Here is a 20,173-nt window from a genome sequence, read left to right as displayed (position 1 = left end):
GAATGATGATGGTCGCGGTGGAAATGAAGCCAAATACAACCCCGACTGCAAGTGGCTCGAGCTAGAAGGGTGAGCATGGGGTTCTTCATCGCCTGTCGCATTCTCCCGAGAACCGCATGGCGATTGGCACTCCAATGTCCGATCACTGCCAGAAGAAGGCAATCCTCACAGCTGAAGATGGAAAACCCACCCAACCCGGAGCTTTTTCTTGGTTCTGCCACTGGAGCTTTTCAGGACTCAGGACGGATTTTCGACCGTTTCCATCGCCGGCTCATTCAATAATGGGGCCGGAGCTTCGTTCAGCCTTTTAAGGGGGGGAAAAGGCACGCACACGCGCAGTGGCACGTGCTGAATTGAGTTTGGCCTGTCAATCGCATGCATCGCCCTGCGAATGACCACAACTTGTGTCGTCGACCAGGGAGTCATCTGGACTTGAGCTGAGAGACGGATGTCTCCCGTTAGTTGCAGGAGCTGAACGCTTGGGAAATATGTGGGTTATCGCCCTGTATCGTATGATCCTCGTCTCAACTCTCCTTGTTGAGCTGGGCCCAATTAAGTCACTCCTGGCGCCGTTGATCCGACCTGAAGCTGCCGAATCTGCAGATGGTTGCTTTGTTTGTACGCACAATGCATGGCCCCCTCGTGTCCGCTATCTTGCATGTTCGTTGTTGCTCGCGGCAGAAAGAAAGAAGGGAAGAGACTCGAGACCCAAGCATGGCCTTGATAAAAGCGGTGATATCACCACAGATGTCTTTCCTTTCCTTGGGGGTTCCCGAACTTTACGGGTCAAGAAGGGGCAACACCAGAAACCTCCGAGCAACGCTTGCCTGATCAATTCTGGATAGTCTGCCGGAAAAGAATGCCTTGGTTCGGGCAAACAAAGCAACAGGGGGGCAATTACACAGCCTGCAGGTTCAAGGCTCAAGGAAGGTCTCGAGTATGAGGAAGGCGTGAAGCAGCAGGCATGAATTGAACTCCGGAAGGCTTCCAAGTTGAGCTCCGAAGCTGCAGCTGTGCTGAATGCAAACACAGTGCGGGGAGAGCTCCAGTCAGGTGACGTTATCAGCAGCGTCCAAGGGTCCAGCTCCCTGGCTCCCTCGACGCCGAAAGCTCTCGATTCCCTCAATTCTCACCATAGTCATCCTGATTCGCACCATCCCTTTGTCCTTTGCACCCATACCGCCTTATTCTGTATTGCCATTTTGCATCACTCGTTCTTATACCTCAGAAAACCCTCGTGTTCTTGTTGTTGTTGTTGAAGAGCTGCTTGACCTCCGAGAGCTTCCCCGCACCCATCCCTCCCTCGAAGCTGGATTGTAGCCGGTGTTTCATCGTGACGTCGCCACCATTGCCAACTGAACGAAGGGATTTGTGATTGAGGTCCGCTCTACCCCTCCCTTTTCAAGGTGCAATTTCCCCCGCGTGTTCGTGATACTTTACCCGTTGTGCTCACGGCAGTACAGGTAGGATGTCACTCCCTCGAGTCTCCTACTTGGAGTCATGGGAGCCCAATCCAGCATCACCACGCCGCCCACAAGACCGAACTGCGGAGAACGAATCAGACGACGGTACTGCTTCGTACCATGACCTTCCCGAGGCTTCGTTGGCGTCCTCTTTTCCATCTACTACCGACATCCCCTCGTTGCGAGATCGCCTGAATTTCAACCCATATGCTGGGCTGGGATGGACTCAGGCAGCGGGGGATGGCGGAGACGACGATCGTAACCCTCTCTCTCGGGCCTCATCCCTCTTTTCTAAGCAACCCCAAGTCGACCACACGGCGGAAGCAGAACAACAAGCCTTGCAATCCGCCGAGTTCGACCACCAACGTTGGGCACCGCTAGAGACGACTGGAGCTTTTGAAATAGGCTCTGGAAGGAGAATCTGTAAGTTGCAGTAGCCGCAGCCGGTCAACCGAGGAGTTTAGGCTGACCCCCATGAAGTACAAGTCTTCGTTGCCGTGGTATACTGCTTCTTTGCGGCTGGTATAGTTTTCGGGTTTGCTGCACTAAAACCCGTTTTCATTAGGGAAGGAGTCTATGGCGACTCCTGCTTCGGGGAAGAGGTCGCTTGCTACGGGCAGGAGCTTCGTCTCAACCTGATGTTCACGATAGCTGCTGTCGCCACGAATGTCTCTGCTCTCCCAGTGGGGACAATTCTCGACACATACGGCCCACGAGTCTGTGGAATCATCGGAAGCAGCTGTCTGTTTTTGGGAGCGCTTCTTCTTGCGCTAGCAAACCGAGTTCCGTTAGATGCGTACATTCCTGGTTACCTTCTGCTTGCTTTAGGTGGTCCCTTCATTTTCATTTCATCGTTCCATCTTTCAAATACGTTTCCAACCCGGTCCGGCTTGATACTATCTTCTTTGACCGGCGCTTTTGATGCCTCCAGTGCCTTATTCCTGATATTCCGGATTGTAAATGACAAAACAAACGGCTCCTTTTCTTCACAGAAGTTTTTCTCAGTCTACCTCGTGATTCCACTGCTTATATTGATTGCACAAGTATCAATCATGCCTCACTCATCGTATAAGACTGCTGGGGAGCTCGTTCAGCAAGCAGAAGCTCATATTGTCGCCGAAGCCAGCGATCGTGTTGACGATCGCATTCCGGACCGCGATGAGGGCGAGAGACAACGAAACGATCGCCGTATGCGTCGCCAGGATGTCGTTAGCAAAATCCAAGATCTTCTGACTGATGGCGATGAAACCGCATCTATTGTCAGCGGCCTCGGCTTAACGCTAAATGATGGCCAGGATGTTAACGAGCCGAATGCGACCCGGGCTCAGCCAGAACCGACCCCCCAAAACAAGCACACGACCGGCGGAGTTTGGGGTGCCATGCACGGCTTCTCTGCTCTCCAGCAGATCCGCTCGCCGTGGTTTGTCCTCATCGCCTTTTTCACGGTCCTCCAGATGTTGCGTATCAATTACTTCGTCGCATCTATCCGACAGCAATATGAGTACCTATTCGACTCGTTCGAAGACGCACGGCGTATCAATCAGGTTTTTGACTTCCTACTTCCCCTAGGCGGCCTTTGCGCCGTCCCATTCATTGGAACTATCCTCGATACCGCTAGCACCCCCTTCGTCCTCCTCGTTCTAGCCTCAACAGCAACGGCGATCGGCATTCTTGGATGTATCCCAGGTAGCTACGAAGCCGCATACGCCAACATCATCCTTTTCGTCATCTACCGTCCATTCTACTATACTGCAGTCTCAGATTATGCGGCCAAAGTCTTCGGCTTCCGTACCTTCGGCAAAGTCTACGGACTCATCATCTGTGTGGCTGGGCTCGGAAACTTCGCGCAAGCCGCTCTTGACGCTCTCACATTCACCGTCTTCAACCGTAACCCTATTCCCGTCAATCTCATCCTCACAATCCTCACCTTCATCTCCGGCTCGGCACTTGTGATATATGTGTGGCGTATGGCCGCCATAATGGCGGAGTATGGCCCTCCCTCCGCGCCCAACCCGAGTGACCCAGAAACCTCAGTGGTAGTCCCAGACTATGACGGAATTGCGACGAGGGATTGGGAACACCAGCCACTTCTTGAGCCGCGCTCGATCCCGTCGAGGAGACAGTCAGAGTCCCTGTCTTATGGGAGTTTGAGATCACATTAGAACTTAAAAACACAGGGGAGTTTTGGATTCCTCTATATACATAAGTAACGAGAGTCATGTCTTCATTCGTTGGTTCAAGACTTTGCGATTGTTTTTTTTTTTTTTTTTTTTTTTTTTTTTTTTTTTTTTTTTTTTTTTGGTCACAAGCTACCAGTGGACATGATTGACGTGAATGATTTTGTCTATGCGATGACACGCCATATTTACCAACTCTTCATGGGACCTTGACATATTTCTTTTCGTACTTTTGTTTGTGTTCCATTTTTATTCTTCAGGTATACAGGGTTAGGTCAGTGTTTGCCACTTGGAAGATATGTATGGAAAAGAGAAAGAAATAGAGATTGCATATATGTAGTAGCGACCCATCAATCGCGTATGCCCGTCCAAGAATCAAAGGAATAGTAGTCTCGCGCCGGAAAAAAAAAGAAAAAAGTAGGAAAGAGGAAGAAAGGAGGGAGGGAAAGAAAAGAAAGCAAAAGCTCTCATGATGGTCATGACTCGTATCGGACCTTCTTGTTCCGATATGGGACTGTGCATAGGGCTCCTTTTCCTTCATAATGATGAAGGGTCAAAGAGAGAAAGAAAGGAAGGAAGGACGACCCTGAACGAATTAACAACTGGCTGCCGCCCATCGGACCGTGTGGTTGAGGAATGCTGGGTGTTCGGGCCTGCTGTAAGCGGCTATGAGATGTCCCAGCTGTATATCGGGCATGGTTGTTGAACGTGGGTCTGCACCGAGCATGAAACTGTAGGGCGAGCGGTGGAGCCACGTGATTTGCTTCGGTATGACATTTGGCTTGGTTGGTGGAAACCGGGTCGGAGTATGATGCTCAATAATGTCCGACAGGAAGCGGGGCATTTCCCCCCTTCGAAATAAAGAAGTATTCAACGCTCCCGTTGGTTGACTGTCTGGCGGATCGGGCTGCTGGATTGATTTTCCACGCCGTGGCGGGAGCCATTTCCTTGATTTCGTTCTGGCGGGTCGTTGAAGGCAACGGAATTTCGGTAAATCGCCTCAGCCTCGGAAAACGCGCGCCTTCTGGACATCAATCCATAATTCCAGACCTGGTTTGTCGCATGCTATTGGATACCACGCTAAGATGGCTAGGTATCGTTTGAGATCGTCATAAGATGTGATTTTGTTATGGACAGTGACCTGGTATAACATGTTTGCGTACCATGAACGATGTGGTGTCCGAATCGCCGCGATGCCGCCGAGCGTAAGGATCCAGAGAAGCGCCACTTGAGCTTGGGGCGAAGCCCAGATCGAAGGGTGGTGTGAGACTTGGAGGGTGTTATAAAGGAGTTCGGCGAGTTTGGTGATGGGTGTACTTTGTGCCGGGAGCGGCAGGACGACGCCAACACTGTATATGAGACAGGCAAGGCGGAATGAGTCGTAGATTATGTCTTGAGGTTGCGGTGCGTAGGTGGAGGAAGCGTTTGGGTCGTGTTCGATGGACGCGGCGGGAGGAATACAGATAAGGGTATAATGGAGGATGTTTCGTTGGTCAGCTAGGAGGGAAGGGTCATACCCCATTTGGGCTTGGTCGACGAGGTTGGTGTAGGTGTTTATGGCGCAGAGAATTTCTGCAAGACTGCGGGGGAGGCCGAGCTGTTGAAAGTGGGCAAAGTAATGGTCGACGCTGGCGTCTGTGTATCCTAATACTTCTTGCATTGTCTTGTTCCTGCGACTTGCTTCGAGAGGGACCCAGGGGAACACGGGGCGAGAGAGGAAGGTGGTTGAAGTAACGATATCGGAGAAAGATATGATAGACGCCAAGCCAGGGAGCTGGATCTCGTCGATACCGCCTCGTAAGTTGACCATCTGGATTAAACCTCCAATATGGACTAGGTTCGGCCGAAGACTTCCGTATACATCAAGCCATTGTAACCGCTGCATTGGGGCTGTGAATGGGGGCCGTGGTAATCCAGTCACATCATCTTCGGCCTTGTTATGCGCCATACAGACGACACTGAAGATCATGGCATCGCAAACTGCTCGAGTGGGATCGTCCATCTCTCGGCTAACCAATTTGATTGTTTCCATTTCAACATGCTCCAGAAGGCGTTGGTGACGCGTACGGAAGATTTGTCGGGGAATCCAGCCGTTCAGTGCTTGAACGCGCATGTGTGAAAGGGAACCGTATAGGAATGCCGTAAAGAGGGTTGTGTCAGAGAGAGACATAGGGAACCATGATTGCATATTCGTTCCGGAGGGTCCGGGGGTGAGGCCGGGCCAGAGGCATGAAAGACCTGCCAGATGTTAGGAGAGAGAGCGGTGCAATGTGAGGAGAATGGACGCACAGTATTCTTCCGATATCTGGATAAGCTCCGGTTCGATCTGCGAGGGATAAATCCGGAACGGATCAAGAGAGCCAGCGCCGACAACTTCAATGTAATCCTCCGAATAAGGTGGGCTGGGAGTGTCGGACCCGAGCGACTCGGTACATAAACACCCGTCGCCATGTCCGTCGCATTGGCGACATATCTCGAGGGTCGGCGGAGAGGGGATAAGATTCTGAGGAGGAACAACAGCGTGCGACAACTCCGAGAGTGAATGCGGCGGAGCCGTGAAAACGGGGATTGCAGTATGCGAGGAGTTCGAGATGCAGGAGTCTGGAGAACCGCGCGACGAGGCAGACGAGGCGGGCGATAGGGTCGAAGAAGCGGAGGTAGAAGGGAGGTAAGGGTCGAAGAAGCGGAGGTAGAAGGGAGGTAAGGGTCGTCGGAGTCGATCTCCAAAGCATTCGAGGCAGGGTTGGGTTTGTCGGCGGCAGTAACAGGCTCAGCAGGGTCAGCCACAACAGCGGGACCGGCAGCACGATCCTTGGTTTGGGTCGAGATCCATTTCCCAACGTGGGCGCGAACCAGCCGCTTGATGTTCAGCCGCTCTGATTCTGAAGCTGGCCGCGCGTTGACAAAATTGATGGCGTCTTTCTTGCGCCCGGAGGCGCTTTTGTTCGCGGACATCCCCGTTTCGCTGCCTACTTCTTCGATATGCGGTCAAAAGGAGGCAAACGGACTGGGCTGGCGATGAGGAAAGGATGCCAAGAGCAGCATTCTGCGGTTCTCAGCTTGGACAGGCACAGCGAGATGCGAGAATACCGGATCGAGAGTGGGTTTGTTGGGAAGGAGAGAGGTCCCGGAGAGAGAAAGAGACAAGAGAGAGAGGGAGAGGGAGAGGGAGAGGGAGAGGGGCAGACAGAGCTTAACAGCCTCAAATTAGGGGTAGTCGGGATCCGGGGTGGTACAGGGGGGGCGGCATCTGGACGAGGCAGAGGGAGAGGAGAGCAAGGGAGGCGACACAGGTGAGATTCCAGAGGACTAAGGAGGAAGAGGACTTTGATACGAGCGGGAGAGCAGGTGGATTATTTAGCTTTTCCTTGGGAGAGTTCCCGAGGCGTGGATTCGCTGCAGAATGGCGAGTCCAGCAGGCTGGGATGGCTGGAGAACTGTCAGGTCCAGCCAGCACCTGGCAGAGTTTGAACTCTCTGGAGCCGATCTTCAGCACGGAGAGATGTCAACAATCCGCACGAGGAGTTCTTCAGGGCGGATCTCCGTCATGGCCTTCCGTCTCCTGCTTCAGTGGCCTCATGCGGATATATTTGTTAGATATCTCAACAACACTCCTCCGTCAAGGAGCATACTCAAAGAGTACTCAGGAGCAAGATCCGACGGTACAATACCGTAATTGCAGGACAAGAATACGCCATCCTGCATCCCAAGTTCCCAACCCAGTGGCACGATCGACCCAAAACACAGGCTGATGAGATCCCAAAGCAGAGAGCGAAAAAGCAAGAAATAATAATCAATCTGCCATCCCTGGTCTTCTCCTTCCGATTTGTCGACCCAGGACGGCAGCGTTCATTGGTGATGCCGGCCAACAAACTTCGCGCTCAGACTTTGGTTCCAGGAAATAGTCTGAATCTTCGCTCCCGCTCTGATGGACGTCAAGACAGCGTTCCCCGGTCTTTCGGGGGCCTCCTCCACCCCAGGGGGAGGCCCTTTGTGCTGCATGATCTTCGCCCTGAGCCGAACCGAGTTTATTTACCGCGGGAGCGGCCAGTGCGTGAACAAAGAAACCCCACGAGGGTTTTGGAACCACTTCGAAATCTGACTCAAGCTTGATCGGCGGGTTCAGGAGACTAGTATATTGTGGGATTGTCCTGTCTCTTTATTGAGAGGCATTTCAGTAAACTCTGTTTCTAACAAAGATTTTCCCGCCCAGCAAACCACATCGAGGTTTCAATCGAGCTCGATGAGCGGATATTTGCCTCCGTTCCCGGTCACCGGATCTTGATACGCCTCCAATGCACGTTCCACCGCCGCCATGTACCCAAGCACCTTCTCCTCTTGCCACCGCCTTCCCACCACCTGCACCGCTGTTGGGAGTCCCGCCATCTTGCTCGCATCGTAGTGCTTCCAGGCACCGCGCGCGAGCGCGTAATCAGCCCCAAGCTGCTTGAGGGTTGTCTTGTAAGGAGCGCCAAGAGCATCCTTCTTCGGGTCGACATGCGAGACTGGCAGTACGCCAGCGGTGTAATCAAGCAAGTTCCAGAGGAATGTATATCCGCAGGACGAGACAGCGTCCTTCATAGCCTTGTGTGGGAGAGCCGGTGTCGCATTGACGGGACACAGAATGAAGTCATACTGCTGCGACTCCGCGTCCCACCAGGCGTGCCAGGTCGAGCGGAAAGCCTCACGTTTGGCGACCAACTTCCATTGGTCGGCTGCGCTCTTAGGTCCAAAGCCTCGAATCAACGCCGCCCATTTTTCGTCACGTCGGATATACCTCACAAAGAGATAGTAAAGGTATCGGAGGGGACGGGGGAGATTGGCGATCCGCGAGAGCTGGGCAGCGCCAGGATCAGAGGGTTCAAAACTATGGAAGTGAGAGTTGAATGTTTCACATCCATCTGAATTCAGCAGCTGAGAGGCAAGGGTCAGCCCAGTGAAGGGGTCAGCAGTTGGCGGGGGCGCGATCGCGACGACCTGGTGGCCTGCCGCGCTGAGAGCAGCAGCCGTAGTTGCGACAGCGCGCTGGATTGCTGGCGTAGGGGGGATGACACCTGCTGATCGATTAGAAGGTTTCTTTCTTCTCTATCCGCTTTTCAGCTGCCTTGGGGCCTTGTGTTACCGTCGCTCGCCATCAATCCGACCCTTAGCTTTTTGCTCTTTGCCTCATTTTCCTCCTCACAGCGCCAAGCGATGGGATGTACCGTATAGTCGTACTTCCACGGCTGCATGCCGATTATGGAGCGCGTAAAATACGTGAGATCGTTTAACGTGCGAGCCATGGGGCTAAAGACGCTTGGTACTCCCTCTTGCCCCGCCATGCTTGTATTTACCCCATTCTTCGGCCAACGACCAGTACTGCAGCGCAGGGAGTAGATCCCACTCCAAGCGGCGGGAACACGAACGGAGCCTGCGACGTCCGATCCAATCCCAATGCGGCCACCAAGTGCGAGCAAAGCGCCCTCTCCGCCAGTCGAGCCCCCCGGAGAGTACTGCGGAACATGAGGGTTCAGACAGGTGCCCCAAAGACCGTTCGCCGACTCGAAGGATAGAAGCGTCACTGGAAGGGCGGTCTTGGCGTAGGGAACCGCGCCTGCAAAATTCAGCCTACTACTAACTTATCTGTGAATCGCCGGAGACTTACCCGCGTCTTTCAACAACTTCACTACCGGGCCGTCCTCTGCGTATGGTTTCCCAGCCAGACGAGAATAGCCCAATGTGATGTCAAATCCTTTGACCTGGAGCGAGTCTTTCAAGGAGACAGGTACACCAGCTAACGGACCCTTGAGGTTGGCTTCCGTCTTGGCCCAGACTTCGGCTTCTGGAAGCAGCAGCTCTGTGATACAGTTGGTTTTCTCTTGTGCTCTGACGGCCACCTTGCCGTACGTCCGAAGCACATCAGTCGCGGAAAGAGTGCCATCCTGGACTTCCCGCACAAGTTCCTCAATTGGCTTATTTACGACCGCTTTATCCGAAGCGGTAATAGGCGCGTGGTAGTCGGGAGGCAGAGAAGCAAATCGCGCAGCCCTTTCCTGCTGCTTGATGCTCCTACCCGGCGGGGTTTAGTGTCAGTCATACATAGCATGTCGTGCTGGTACTTTTTTGGGAGGGCTCACCTCGCGCGACGGTAAGTGAAAAAATCGAATGGTGGAAGCATCTTGTCTCAAGTCCTCCTAAATCATGGACCAAACTGAAGAGTCTCGGAATTGTTGGAGAATCAAGGGCGCAACCACCGTTCTTATATGCGGGGACAAGTGCGGAGACTTGCGATAAGAACCGCAGATAAGCGACACCTCAGCGCAACACAAACAGCTCAGTACAAGTTGAAGTCGTCCGGCTCTAGATATCTCAATACCGTCTCTCTTTCAGACAGAGGATGAAAAAAAAGAAATCGAGGAATGGACCCCAAGATATCGTGTTCCTGGGAGATGTTTGTCCACGTGACCCTGTGCCGGGAGCCGACCAGGTGCCCGATTTGGGAAAGTCCATGCGCACGGCCGCATCCTGCAGTTGGAGTCCCCTCGTGTTGGATGGCCTGTGAGGCCTGCTCTCAGGTTTGCCCTCGCTCTGTTGCTCCTTATCTACTCTCGTGCAGTATGTATCTGGACGCAAAAAACATCATGTTGGGTATTCTCGATCTGCTTCGGCTCCATGCGCCAGATATCACAACAAGACCAGCTCATCGTGACCATATCCGCTCTTATTCTCCGCAATAAGTTATTGGGAGCACTCATATAATTCTACGCTGTCTCCTCGTGCAGCCAGTTATGCGCGCAAAACCACCAAATTGCAGCAGCAAGAGCCGCAATAACTATCAGAATGACGACGCAAATCGCACAACCACACAAAAAGCTTCTCCGCCGTTTCCGATGATGGTTCGTTAGCCAGTGGTTCCTAGCACAGTCACGTTAGCGAGTGTCATGGTCATGGGTTTGGCCATCCGAATCAACATACGACCAAATTGTAGATCCCTTCTCTGTGGGCGATCTCACTTCCTCGTCTAGGTGGACTGCTCGTGAGAACCGTTTCCAGAACCACGGATCCCGGACGAGAGCCATTGTGCTATGTGTCCCCCGCCGTCATCTATCTCGTGCACTTCGCGGGCAGGTTGAGTGCGAACTCACGCGTGTTTATCGATTGGAAACGCCTGAGTGGAGAAGCTTGAAGTCGGCAGTCTCGAAATGCACGCGTCGTGTCGAATCGAGGGGCAAGTCGCGTCCTTCCCAGCGGGCAGCGGAATGGTACCAAGCGAGATACTAGGCCGACGATATCAACAGGGCGCTGGAATAGTAAGGATAGAGGAGAAGTGAAGTAGAGGTGAGTGAACAGACTGCTTCCACGCCATATCTAAACCCCAGCCTCGGGGGGTTTGAGGCCACAAGAGTGAGAAAAAGCAGAATTGGGTGGGCGTCCACATTGTTATGGGACGTAATCATAGACAAGGCAAGGCAAGGCAAGGCAGTCAGAGCACCGATGCCAGGGAACCCGCATACTGGGATCTCCCTGCATTCCAGCCATCTAGGGAGCGCGCGCACATATTCCGGACACCCGGCGGCCCGGGTCAGTTTCAGATTCCAGAAACCGCCACTTATGCATGCATATGCATGTCACAAGGTGAACCTGAAACATCTACTTGGGAGCAAGTGCGTCTGCAAAGCTTTTATCCCTGTACTTATTGGACCCTGTGCATGCGTTGTGGCTCAATAGGTCGAGCCACCAAGGCCACCCTATCTACAACGTTGCCTGTTTACGCTGGGAAATCTCGTAAATACATACGGCAAGATTTTCAAGCCCAAGATCAAGGGATATATTCATCGAATCATCAGTCGTTAAGAGACGTAATATACATACTCGCACCGTCCAGACAACACTCGAATATCATATCCATCAATCATAAGATCATAAACACAACGCAAAGAACCTACCCGGCTACTCGCCATTCCAACCTTGGAATGCCCACGATATATTCCCCGATACGGTCAGTGGGTAGGTAGTAGGTACGAGCACGTACCAAGCACCCCGACTGCTCCCCTCCAAACAAGAGAAACCCAACCCAACCCACCTCAAGAAGCAAGATAAACCCTCCTCGGCCTCTTCACACTCCCCCCACTACGACCCCGATACGGCTGCTTCTCAGCATACTCATACTCATACCCAGGACTCGCCCCCCGTCTCCGACGCCGCCGATAATGCGTCGTCTCCTCGTTACTCGGATACCCGTTCCCGTTAGCCCCCAGGAGGACCTGTCCGGGGACGACGCCGCCCGTTTTCTCGGCCTCGCTCAGCGCACTCGTCACCATGCACGTGCGCCACAGCCAGATTAGGAGGAGCGTGCCGGCTATCGAGCCTATTACGATTCCGGCGATTGCGCCGCCGTCAAGCGTGTTGGGGCAGGAGCAGCCGCTGGTGGTGGATTGTCGCGGGAGGAGGAGGGGGGGGATCGTTGTTGGGGCCTGGAGGTATTGTCGTTAGTATGGGTGTGTTCAATGGTCGTGTATTTTGTGTTGAGAGGAGAATTGGTGGGGTGTCGTGGTGAGCGAGTAACCATGGTTCGGATCCAGGCTCAAGCTCAGGTTCAGCGGGGCGTGGTCCGCGTGGGGGTGCGAGCAGCTGGCCTGAACCGTGGGTATACCACCTGCAGAGGACAGTGGCAGGTTGTGACTTAGCGAGTATACCCATACATACCATATTGACTTGATTTATCTGGTACGACCTGACTCGAAAAGTCTCCAATTGGAAGTAAGGTTATCAAGGCTCAGACAGAGACAGGCACCCCAGATCTCTGACGTAAGAAATTAAGGAACAAAAAAGACGAAAGAAAAGAGGAAAAGTTCGCAGGGCAGGAGTTGAGCTCATATACCAGTTCTTCGACATGAGGCCAATGAGTCTCATACTGACGTCAATGCCAAAGCCAGCCTCTCTCCACTACGAGAGCCCGGACTCTGGGGCCACGGACGAGGATTCGTGTAGATCTTGGTCGAGTGGAGATAAACAAGACGCCGAGGATCCAGTTGCAAGATGAATTGGATTCGTAAGTCTCGTTCTCTCGACATGGAGGCCTTCCCACGAGTCGTGATGACTGCGGGCGTTGCTCCTCTAGCTGAGGAAACAGCTTCTTCATTCTCGGGCTTTTTTTTTTTTTTTTTTTTTTTTTTTTTTTTCGATCTTCGGGTTCGGTTCAATTGAAATCGATGATACTGATTCGGATAGTGCAAAATCTCCTCCTTCCACGATGGCATCATCCTTTGAAGAGTACAAAAATATCTACCAACAAGATGAGATGCTCCCTACGACATGAATTCAACCTAAAACGCCTCTTAAATAATTAAAGAAAAGCAGATTATCAGAAAACACAAGGAAATAAGAGAGACGCCCATCTAGCTTCTAGTCGTAACGTCATAAGTCATAGCAGGGTCAAACCCCCGTCTCGGTAAGTCATATCCGTCAAGTCATAGCACATCAAGTATTCTCATCAAATCGTTCAGTCGAAGCCAACGCCTGCTCCCAGCATGCCTACTAAGCACGTCGTACCCCATCAATGGGTATTTCCCATACGCTTATCCGTACTCCATTAATCCAGCCGTGTAACAAACCTGAATGTCAGTGATATATATATACCTTACCAAGTCCAATGTTGAGTTTTATCGTTCGTACATCGACGACCTTCTGCCGTATTCCGCTTCAAAGATGCCTTGAGGTATCGGTTGTCCGCCGGGACCGTGCACGCCGGACCACCTTGGTGGCTGGAATTCGCCCACAGAGGCGAATCGTGGACGTCCATAGGTAGGGTTGCCGCCTGGGTTCGGTGTCACACTGCCGCCGCGATAACTATTCCGTCTCGGATCTCTCGGGTCGTCCATCACGTTGGCATCAAGGTCAGCCTGTGGATGAACTATGTATCCCGGGCTGTTCCCATTCGCAAATCGAGCGTGGGCGGGGTGCACGGGATGAACAGGGTGAACAGCATGTGCGTGCCCGTAAACCGGGCTTGTTGGAACGGTCGCTGACTCCCCGAAGGCGGGCTCACGATACTGGGAAACGGGTGTCCGAGATTGACGCACCTCATCGACGTAAACTCTGGGCTGCCGCACTGCGCGACCGCTATCGGAGTCATATATCCTGTTTGAGCTCGAGTGGAACGCATCACGATAGGCGAACCGTTTCTGCGAGTCGGCAGATAGATCCCTTTGCGGTCTGCGTGAATAGGCTTCGTGAGAATGCCGGCGAGTATTCGGAGCATGCGGCGGGGAGAGATTCCGCTGATGAGCGTATCGTGGCGGCGGCGAGACAGGCTCTTGTGTTGCGGTCCCAGAGTCCTCTGACGATGCATCTGAAGAACTGTGTCCGTGGATCTGCTCCGGGCTCACAGGCCGAGAATAGGTCTTGCGCTCGCGCCCTCGAGACTTGGTCGCGGCATGCTTCGGGTGTGTCGGCGGCGATGGAGCTCTTGGAGAGGCGGAGCTGCTGGCAAACTCCGCAGAGCGACGAGGCGGGTTGGCCTGTGATTTGTGAAGGTTGCTTAGCGGAACTTCGGCACTCTGGCCTCTTTGGTGGCGCCTGGATACCTGCGGATCAGCAGGCATCGAGTAGCGATAGTTGGATGGTGTGGGTGCGTCCTTCTGGGTGAATTGATTATGGTATGACCCGGGGCTTGAAGGGGACGGCCGGAGGAGATTCTTCTTCCAGTAGTCGAATTCAAACTTTTGGCTAACCGTCTCGTGCCACTGGATCATCTCAGGATCAGGCTCCGCCGGAAACGCCTCGCGGGGGATGGTCTTCGGGAAGAGAGTTCCATTGGGGCTGAGAATATCCCATCTTTCGACGGCGTTCTGCAGGTAGGAAACGTGCTCATCTGGGTCGAGCAGAATTTGGATCGTCTGCCACCGCACGAAGCCGTGGGGCTGTAGCGCGGGAATTGAGGGAGGTTTGTACGGGTCAGCCGACGGCTGGATACTGTGGAAGCAACCGAGACGCTGGTAGATGAATGACAGCGCGGAGGGCTTGGTATCGTGGAACAGGACGTCGTAATTCCCGCCGACTTTGCGGTAGAATGTTGCAAGTCGGTCTGGAGTGAGGTCGGGGATGGCGTAGTTATCGAAAGTAGTCTACCCCGAGCAATTGGGTAAGTGTGTGCACGAAACATCTTCCTTGTAACTCCCCCTTTCCAACTTACAATGACATGGGCAATCCCGAGACACAGTTGTTCCAGCAACGGGGAGGGACTCTTGTCCGGGTTGATCAACGCACCCCAAAACTCCGCCTCATGGTCGAAGGCGAAGGAGGCCATGGTCGGACAAGATTCAAGACACAGCGCAGGCATCTGACAGCGGCTAAGACTGTCGGAGCATCGATAGGAGGGATTCGACGTGAGAAGAGAGGACACAGAGAGAAAAAGAGGAAAGGTGAGCCAATCTGGCCTGAAGAACAACAACAGAAGGGAGACACGGCGTGCAAGCCGCGCCGACAGGCATCGCAGTCTGGCGGTCAGGCACCCATCGTGGCTCTCGCTGCTCCACTGCGGGGAGGCCCAACTGGACAACTCAGGCTCTTCCTGCTGCAACGAAGAAGGATAAAGTCCTCTTTCAACTCCCGGCGAGTGCAATGATTGGGAAGAGAAAGTGCCCATGATGCAGAACCGCCCTGCACGTCGCCCATTTGGTTCTTTGTGTGCACCGGTTCGAGAAACTCGATGGCCTTCGTTTGCATGGAAACAACGAGTCTATCATTGGGTTCTCGATCCTAAAATGGGACAACTAAAAAAGGCTCAATCCTTCTAGTGAAGGGCTCCTTCTGGTTGACAGCTGGCGTGTAGTCACGCAGAGAGAGAGAGAGAGGGAGCTGCAACAACTTGTCTTCATGCAACCTCTCATCTGTCTCAGTCCCGAGGTCCCCAGCTCCTCTCTTCTCCTTCTCGCTCACAAAGATGACACCGCCGTCTCCAACATAACGCCCTCTCCCATCCAGCAACAACGAAGCATACTCATCATTATGGCTCATGTACTGTGAAGGGGGATTGTTACTAGTGTTCGTGCAGTTCTGTACCCAGCATCTCTTGTCACTCAAGCATCCCACGCTTCTGCACCTTCACTTTCGTTAGTCCCTGATATTTGGTATGAGTTGATGTCCAGCACCTAATTCTTGCCATTACGCCTGCAGCCACACATTGTAGTACCGCGCCGGAATCCCTCAATCCGGGATTGTCCAGACTTACAGTACGCAGTTTACTCTCAGAATATATAGCGGCTATCTTCTTGTTCATTCTGAAAATTATATCCTCCTACATCATTCTGTGAGGGAAATTAGAAAGAGCGGCCCAGCCGCGCATTACAGCAGAAGGCCGGCCCCGGTTCAGGCCGCAACTGATCATCTGTTTAGCTTATCTCATTCTAGTCCCCTCTTAGCTGATATTGAATAAATAAATAGCAAGCTTCGGTACCTCTCAATTTCTAACAAAATTAATACCAAGATACCTAGGTAGTCTCCTTCACAGCCGGATCCAGCTGCCCTAGAACCAATCAGTCGAGTCGAGCTGGATAAAGAAGAGAAGAACAAAAACTTATTATTAGAAAATTATCAATCCATCCCGGGAAGCAAAGCGTGATGACAAGGTTTAATACTCAATATGACTCTTATATACCGGATTTATACCTAAATACATGGAAATTTGCCACAGTACACTGCGCTCTTGACTTGACTACTTGGAAGCTCGTAAAGCTGATGCCCGAGTACTCATCATACCACACTACTACTACTGTTTACATATCGAACTCACAAGATCGCCCATGGTCCCGCTTACCACAGACAATACCATTGCCGTAATCATGATATAAACCAATGTAAACAGTCTTGTACTCCAGATGACTGCCCTGTAAAGACCCGTAATCATCACATGCATCCCCAAGACCAACTTCCAACTCGTCGCTCAGACCAGTGTCTGCGAATGCTCCCTGGAGCTGTGCTATCGACCAGCATGTCTTTCCTATCGACACTGACAAGTTCGTTGTACACTTTACCACCAAGAGAGATAGTAACTACGACAGTGCTACTACACCCTGGGTACATCACGTTAATCCTCCGCTTTATCAAAAATTGACCAGGGTCTTGCGGTTTGCTCGCATACCGCGCACTACTAGATTCGCAAGTCTTCCAAACAGTGATGGCACCTGGACCGATGTTGACCCTCTTGGGGTTAGTTGTTCGGCCAACAAAGGGAACCACCTTCTCCCCAGACGAAACAGGCTTGGATGACAATATCCGGGTAATTCCCGGCCAAGGCTGCGATTCGTACAGCACTACGCTGAACGGAGCGTCGATCCTTTACAAGGATCAGGGTGTTAATTTGCAATATGGAGGGGATGCCTGCGGTCCCAGAGATCATGGGATTACTTGCGAATATGGGCTTGGCTGGATATGATTCGGCTCTCTGAGAAGCTTATCAATATGAGTGGGATCATGGTGGCGATCTCTTGGCTCCAGACAAGGATGCTGGTGAGAAATTGTTTTGAAGGTTGAAGAATCAGACATCTGAATCATTCGAGGGTTTGTATTTACTGCTGTCTGTTAGTAGAAAGACATATTTCTTTACTTGAAATCTTCCATGTTCCAGGGCGGACATGTGGTTGCCCTAGTAAGCTCACATCATTTATTCGAGGGCTGGAGGTGGAATAAAAAGTCATTTCAACTTACAAAATCAACACACAGGATCTCATTCTAGTTTTCAAACACATCTTAAACACTGGCCCGCCCACGCGACTCATAGGGGACCATCAGGACCAAACAGCCGGCGACTAAAAATATCACTCCACTTACATACACCGGCACTGTCGTCTGCAAATCGGTTCCAAGAGCTACAAGAGGTGCCAGGATCCCCCCGAGCCGGTTCGCTGCACTGACGAGGGCGTTTCCCGTCCCCCGGTTTCTGGTCTCGAATGTCTCCGGTGTATAAGCGTAGAGCACAGCGTATACAAGACTGCTGCTGAACCCGTAGGCGCAATTCCACCCCAATAGCGCTGACGAGGTTGTGGCTGACGTAGACGCAAGAAGGAACACCCCTGTCATTATAGTAGCCAACGCGAGCGTGCCCTTGCGCCCCAATTGTGGCATCTCAACCATTACACCACCGACAAGGCTGCCCGGGACTCCGGCAACGGCGATGATCAGGGAGTTGCGGTAGGTCAGGGACGTGGAGCCGTCCCCAAATTCTATACCACGCTGGTTCTGGAGGTAAGGTAGAAAGGCATTATATAACGGGAAGGCGAGGCCGATGAATGCCCAGATGGTTATCAAGAGCGTCGTTGTCCATGCTCGACGTCGAGTTGAGAAGAGAGAATGAAGACGGGAGAAGGTCAGAGGCTCTAAGCGGAGTTTGATCTGGTCGAAAAGGCTGAGCCCTCTCCGGTGGTGATGGGAGTGTAGCTCCGCTTGGCCATCCTCGTCGTTAGAGCAGTCGTGCAGTTCATCAGCAGTCAGGTTGCAGCTCTTTCCGTTTCGTCGAGCTACCTCACGGACGACGGAAACGGCTTCGTACTGCTTTCCTTTGCCCATGAGATATTTGGGAGATTCAAGGAGGCTGAAAAAGAAGTATCGGATAATGCACATCAGCAAAGCAAAACCCCCCATAGTGGCGAGAAAATATCGCCAGCCCATATTTTCCGACCTGGTGCAGCCATCAGCGGATGGGCAGGTAAGGTTACCCACTAATGGCCAGGCAACGAGATTCGCCACTAGCTGTGCGAGAGCCCAGTTAATTGACAGCACTGTGAGAAGGTACTGGTGAGACCCAGGCAAAAACTCAAGGAAGATGGCCGAGTCTACTGGCAGGTTGCCTCCAACACCTATTGACCAGAGCGCAGCCAAGGTGCACACTGCAGCGAACGTAGGCGACCAAGCAGCGGCCAGACTGAAAACCGCGGTAATCCCAATGGTCATGTTGAAGGCCAGCCGTCGCCCAAAAATGTCACAGCCGAACCCCCAAAACAATGCGCCAACCAAAAGTCCGACGTTCTGAGCCAACAGTAAGAGAGGCGGTTGAGAAACGCGGAATTCGTGTGTGACAGGAACAAGTATTAGAGACGTGACAATAGGCCACAAATTATCGCAGGCCCATCCGAACCCGACGACTCCGAACAGCTGCCATTGGTATCGTCCCATCCCAACTTCCTGAATGGCACGGTTCAGTACATTGGCGTTAAATTTATAGGCGGAAGATGCATCAAGGCCAGCGCCATGGTTCAAAGGCGTAGTTTCGTAGAGAGGGGCGGTTTCGGGACTGGCAGGTTCGGGGCGGCCATTGGGTGCCATTCTCATTCGTAAGATATTAAATCTATAGAATTCAGATCGCGAGAGAAGATCGAGGGGAGGGCTGACTCAGAAACGGCAAGGTGAGGACATCGTACCCCTTGGAACAAGTTCACGGTTAGCCCTCATGCTCAAAAGGATGACATATTAATCAATACCAGCAACCTCGAAGCATGAAGATGGCATTCTTTGATCTAATCTGAAGTCGGAATAGCACTACCTTGATTTGGCTCTCCTTCACCCGAAAGAATATGACAGATCACTCCGGATGAGGGTGATAGTGAGACCGATGCCGATGATGAGAGCCCACATGCGGAGCCTCGTTGCGCTTCAGGTTGCCATCTAACGGGAAAGAATGGTCGATCGCTCTCGCATCGGGGCTCGCCACAGAAGCTGAAGAAACTGATAGCGACGGAGAATAATAGTACTGGGTGGGCTGGGCTGGTCCAGCTCCTGCCAGGGGTTTGTCGGGGTGCCTGGAAAGAATGAGGTTGCGATGGAAGGAATGGGAAGCTGAGGTTGTTTGGCATGCGGGGGGTGCGGGGAAGCCTGAGGAAGCCTGAGGGTGCAGCGATGGCGGTCAGGGTCGCCTTCCCCCTTTCCATCCGACAGTCAGAACCCTGATCAATACGCGTTCTCGCAGTGGTACGGCTGGTCGTCTGGTCATTACAGCGCGAACCCAGACTTGCTCGCTCCAGACGTCAATTCCGTCCAATCCTCTCGAGTCACCACCGCGAATCGCCGTGTTCTGTATCTCCAATGAAGCACCCGTTGAACGAAGAGTGGAATAGCTGTGAGTCTACAAGCACGACATTACGTACCTATAAATCCCACACTTCGTAGAGTCTCAGATTTCGGAGGATATCTATCAACCCTTCAGCATGAAACTCATACCCATAACCCCATGGCGCCTTCGGAGGTACCGCTGAAGAATTGGATGTGTTCTCGACTATGGTCTATGTTGCCTCCATCAGGCCCAGTGCGATAGAGATGACACAGGCGCTCCTGACCTGGAGTGCAACCCATGCTCACCGGGTGTGATTTAAATAATGCCACTGCTTGCGCAGTCATCCCGGCAGCGCAGGCCCTATATCCATGGCCTTGTCGGCTACTGCGCCGTACTCCACAATGTTGCAAGCCTTAACTTAACCGCTGGAGCGGACTGAAGTAGAAGGGCCACCTTTACCAGAAAGCTGGGCCTTGACACATAGGGGGTCAGTGAGTGCGACAGGGAAA

General features: G+C 52.7%; 10 protein-coding genes across 10 annotated transcripts; 3 read left to right on the top strand and 7 right to left on the bottom strand.

Annotated features, from left to right (window-relative positions):
• Positions 1-1,468: 1,468 nt before the first annotated feature.
• Positions 1,469-3,625, top strand: BJX67DRAFT_373577 (putative MFS transporter Fmp42; the record flags this gene model as incomplete). The annotated part of the gene is made up of 2 exons (XM_071031415.1): positions 1,469-1,886; positions 1,944-3,625. The coding sequence occupies 2 exons, from the start codon at positions 1,469-1,471 to the stop codon at positions 3,623-3,625; spliced, it is 2,100 nt and encodes a 699-aa protein (XP_070883931.1).
• Positions 3,626-4,410: 785 nt separating this feature from the next.
• BJX67DRAFT_389649 (uncharacterized protein) lies at positions 4,411-6,595 on the bottom strand (the record flags this gene model as incomplete). Its single annotated transcript, XM_071034527.1, has 3 exons — positions 4,411-5,878; positions 5,930-6,361; positions 6,439-6,595. The coding sequence occupies 3 exons, from the start codon at positions 6,593-6,595 to the stop codon at positions 4,641-4,643; spliced, it is 1,827 nt and encodes a 608-aa protein (XP_070883930.1). The 3' UTR covers positions 4,411-4,640.
• Positions 6,596-7,631: 1,036 nt separating this feature from the next.
• On the bottom strand, positions 7,632-9,917 carry BJX67DRAFT_197505 (putative acetamidase). The gene is made up of 4 exons (XM_071025410.1): positions 9,757-9,917; positions 9,285-9,688; positions 8,763-9,233; positions 7,632-8,694 (listed from the first exon to the last, which is right to left on the bottom strand). Exons 1-4 carry the CDS (start codon positions 9,795-9,797, stop codon positions 7,871-7,873), a joined length of 1,740 nt encoding a protein of 579 aa, XP_070883929.1. The 5' UTR covers positions 9,798-9,917; the 3' UTR covers positions 7,632-7,870.
• Positions 9,918-10,380: 463 nt separating this feature from the next.
• Positions 10,381-10,698, bottom strand: BJX67DRAFT_383364 (uncharacterized protein; the record flags this gene model as incomplete). The annotated part of the gene is made up of 2 exons (XM_071033444.1): positions 10,381-10,534; positions 10,595-10,698. The coding sequence occupies 2 exons, from the start codon at positions 10,696-10,698 to the stop codon at positions 10,381-10,383; spliced, it is 258 nt and encodes an 85-aa protein (XP_070883928.1).
• Positions 10,699-10,709: 11 nt separating this feature from the next.
• On the top strand, positions 10,710-11,869 carry BJX67DRAFT_197499 (uncharacterized protein). The gene is made up of 2 exons (XM_071025409.1): positions 10,710-11,710; positions 11,799-11,869. The coding sequence occupies exon 1, from the start codon at positions 11,062-11,064 to the stop codon at positions 11,632-11,634; it is 573 nt and encodes a 190-aa protein (XP_070883927.1). The 5' UTR covers positions 10,710-11,061; the 3' UTR covers positions 11,635-11,710; positions 11,799-11,869.
• On the bottom strand, positions 11,669-12,503 carry BJX67DRAFT_197592 (uncharacterized protein). Its single transcript, XM_071025411.1, has 2 exons — positions 12,326-12,503; positions 11,669-12,093 (listed from the first exon to the last, which is right to left on the bottom strand). The coding sequence occupies exons 1-2, from the start codon at positions 12,326-12,328 to the stop codon at positions 11,704-11,706; spliced, it is 393 nt and encodes a 130-aa protein (XP_070883926.1). The 5' UTR covers positions 12,329-12,503; the 3' UTR covers positions 11,669-11,703.
• Positions 12,504-13,125: 622 nt separating this feature from the next.
• Positions 13,126-15,069, bottom strand: BJX67DRAFT_197480 (uncharacterized protein). The gene is made up of 2 exons (XM_071025408.1): positions 14,814-15,069; positions 13,126-14,745 (listed from the first exon to the last, which is right to left on the bottom strand). The coding sequence occupies exons 1-2, from the start codon at positions 14,958-14,960 to the stop codon at positions 13,282-13,284; spliced, it is 1,611 nt and encodes a 536-aa protein (XP_070883925.1). The 5' UTR covers positions 14,961-15,069; the 3' UTR covers positions 13,126-13,281.
• Positions 15,070-16,619: 1,550 nt separating this feature from the next.
• Positions 16,620-17,093, top strand: BJX67DRAFT_360171 (uncharacterized protein). The gene has a single exon (XM_071029737.1). The coding sequence runs from the start codon at positions 16,797-16,799 to the stop codon at positions 17,052-17,054; it is 258 nt and encodes an 85-aa protein (XP_070883924.1). The 5' UTR covers positions 16,620-16,796; the 3' UTR covers positions 17,055-17,093.
• A 139-nt stretch (positions 17,094-17,232) lies between these two features.
• BJX67DRAFT_360168 (putative sugar transporter) lies at positions 17,233-19,438 on the bottom strand. The gene is made up of 2 exons (XM_071029736.1): positions 19,158-19,438; positions 17,233-19,037 (listed from the first exon to the last, which is right to left on the bottom strand). The coding sequence occupies exon 2, from the start codon at positions 18,944-18,946 to the stop codon at positions 17,369-17,371; it is 1,578 nt and encodes a 525-aa protein (XP_070883923.1). The 5' UTR covers positions 18,947-19,037; positions 19,158-19,438; the 3' UTR covers positions 17,233-17,368.
• Positions 19,039-19,691, bottom strand: BJX67DRAFT_197429 (uncharacterized protein). The gene has a single exon (XM_071025407.1). The coding sequence runs from the start codon at positions 19,540-19,542 to the stop codon at positions 19,132-19,134; it is 411 nt and encodes a 136-aa protein (XP_070883922.1). The 5' UTR covers positions 19,543-19,691; the 3' UTR covers positions 19,039-19,131.
• Positions 19,692-20,173: the final 482 nt, after the last annotated feature.

The sequence above is a fragment of the Aspergillus lucknowensis genome (assembly GCF_044049455.1).
Source record: "Aspergillus lucknowensis strain CBS 449.75 chromosome Unknown BJX67scaffold_36, whole genome shotgun sequence".
NCBI lineage: Eukaryota > Fungi > Ascomycota > Eurotiomycetes > Eurotiales > Aspergillaceae > Aspergillus > Aspergillus lucknowensis.
Note: the sequence above shows the minus strand (reverse complement) of the source record. Positions and strands in the feature narration are given on the sequence as shown.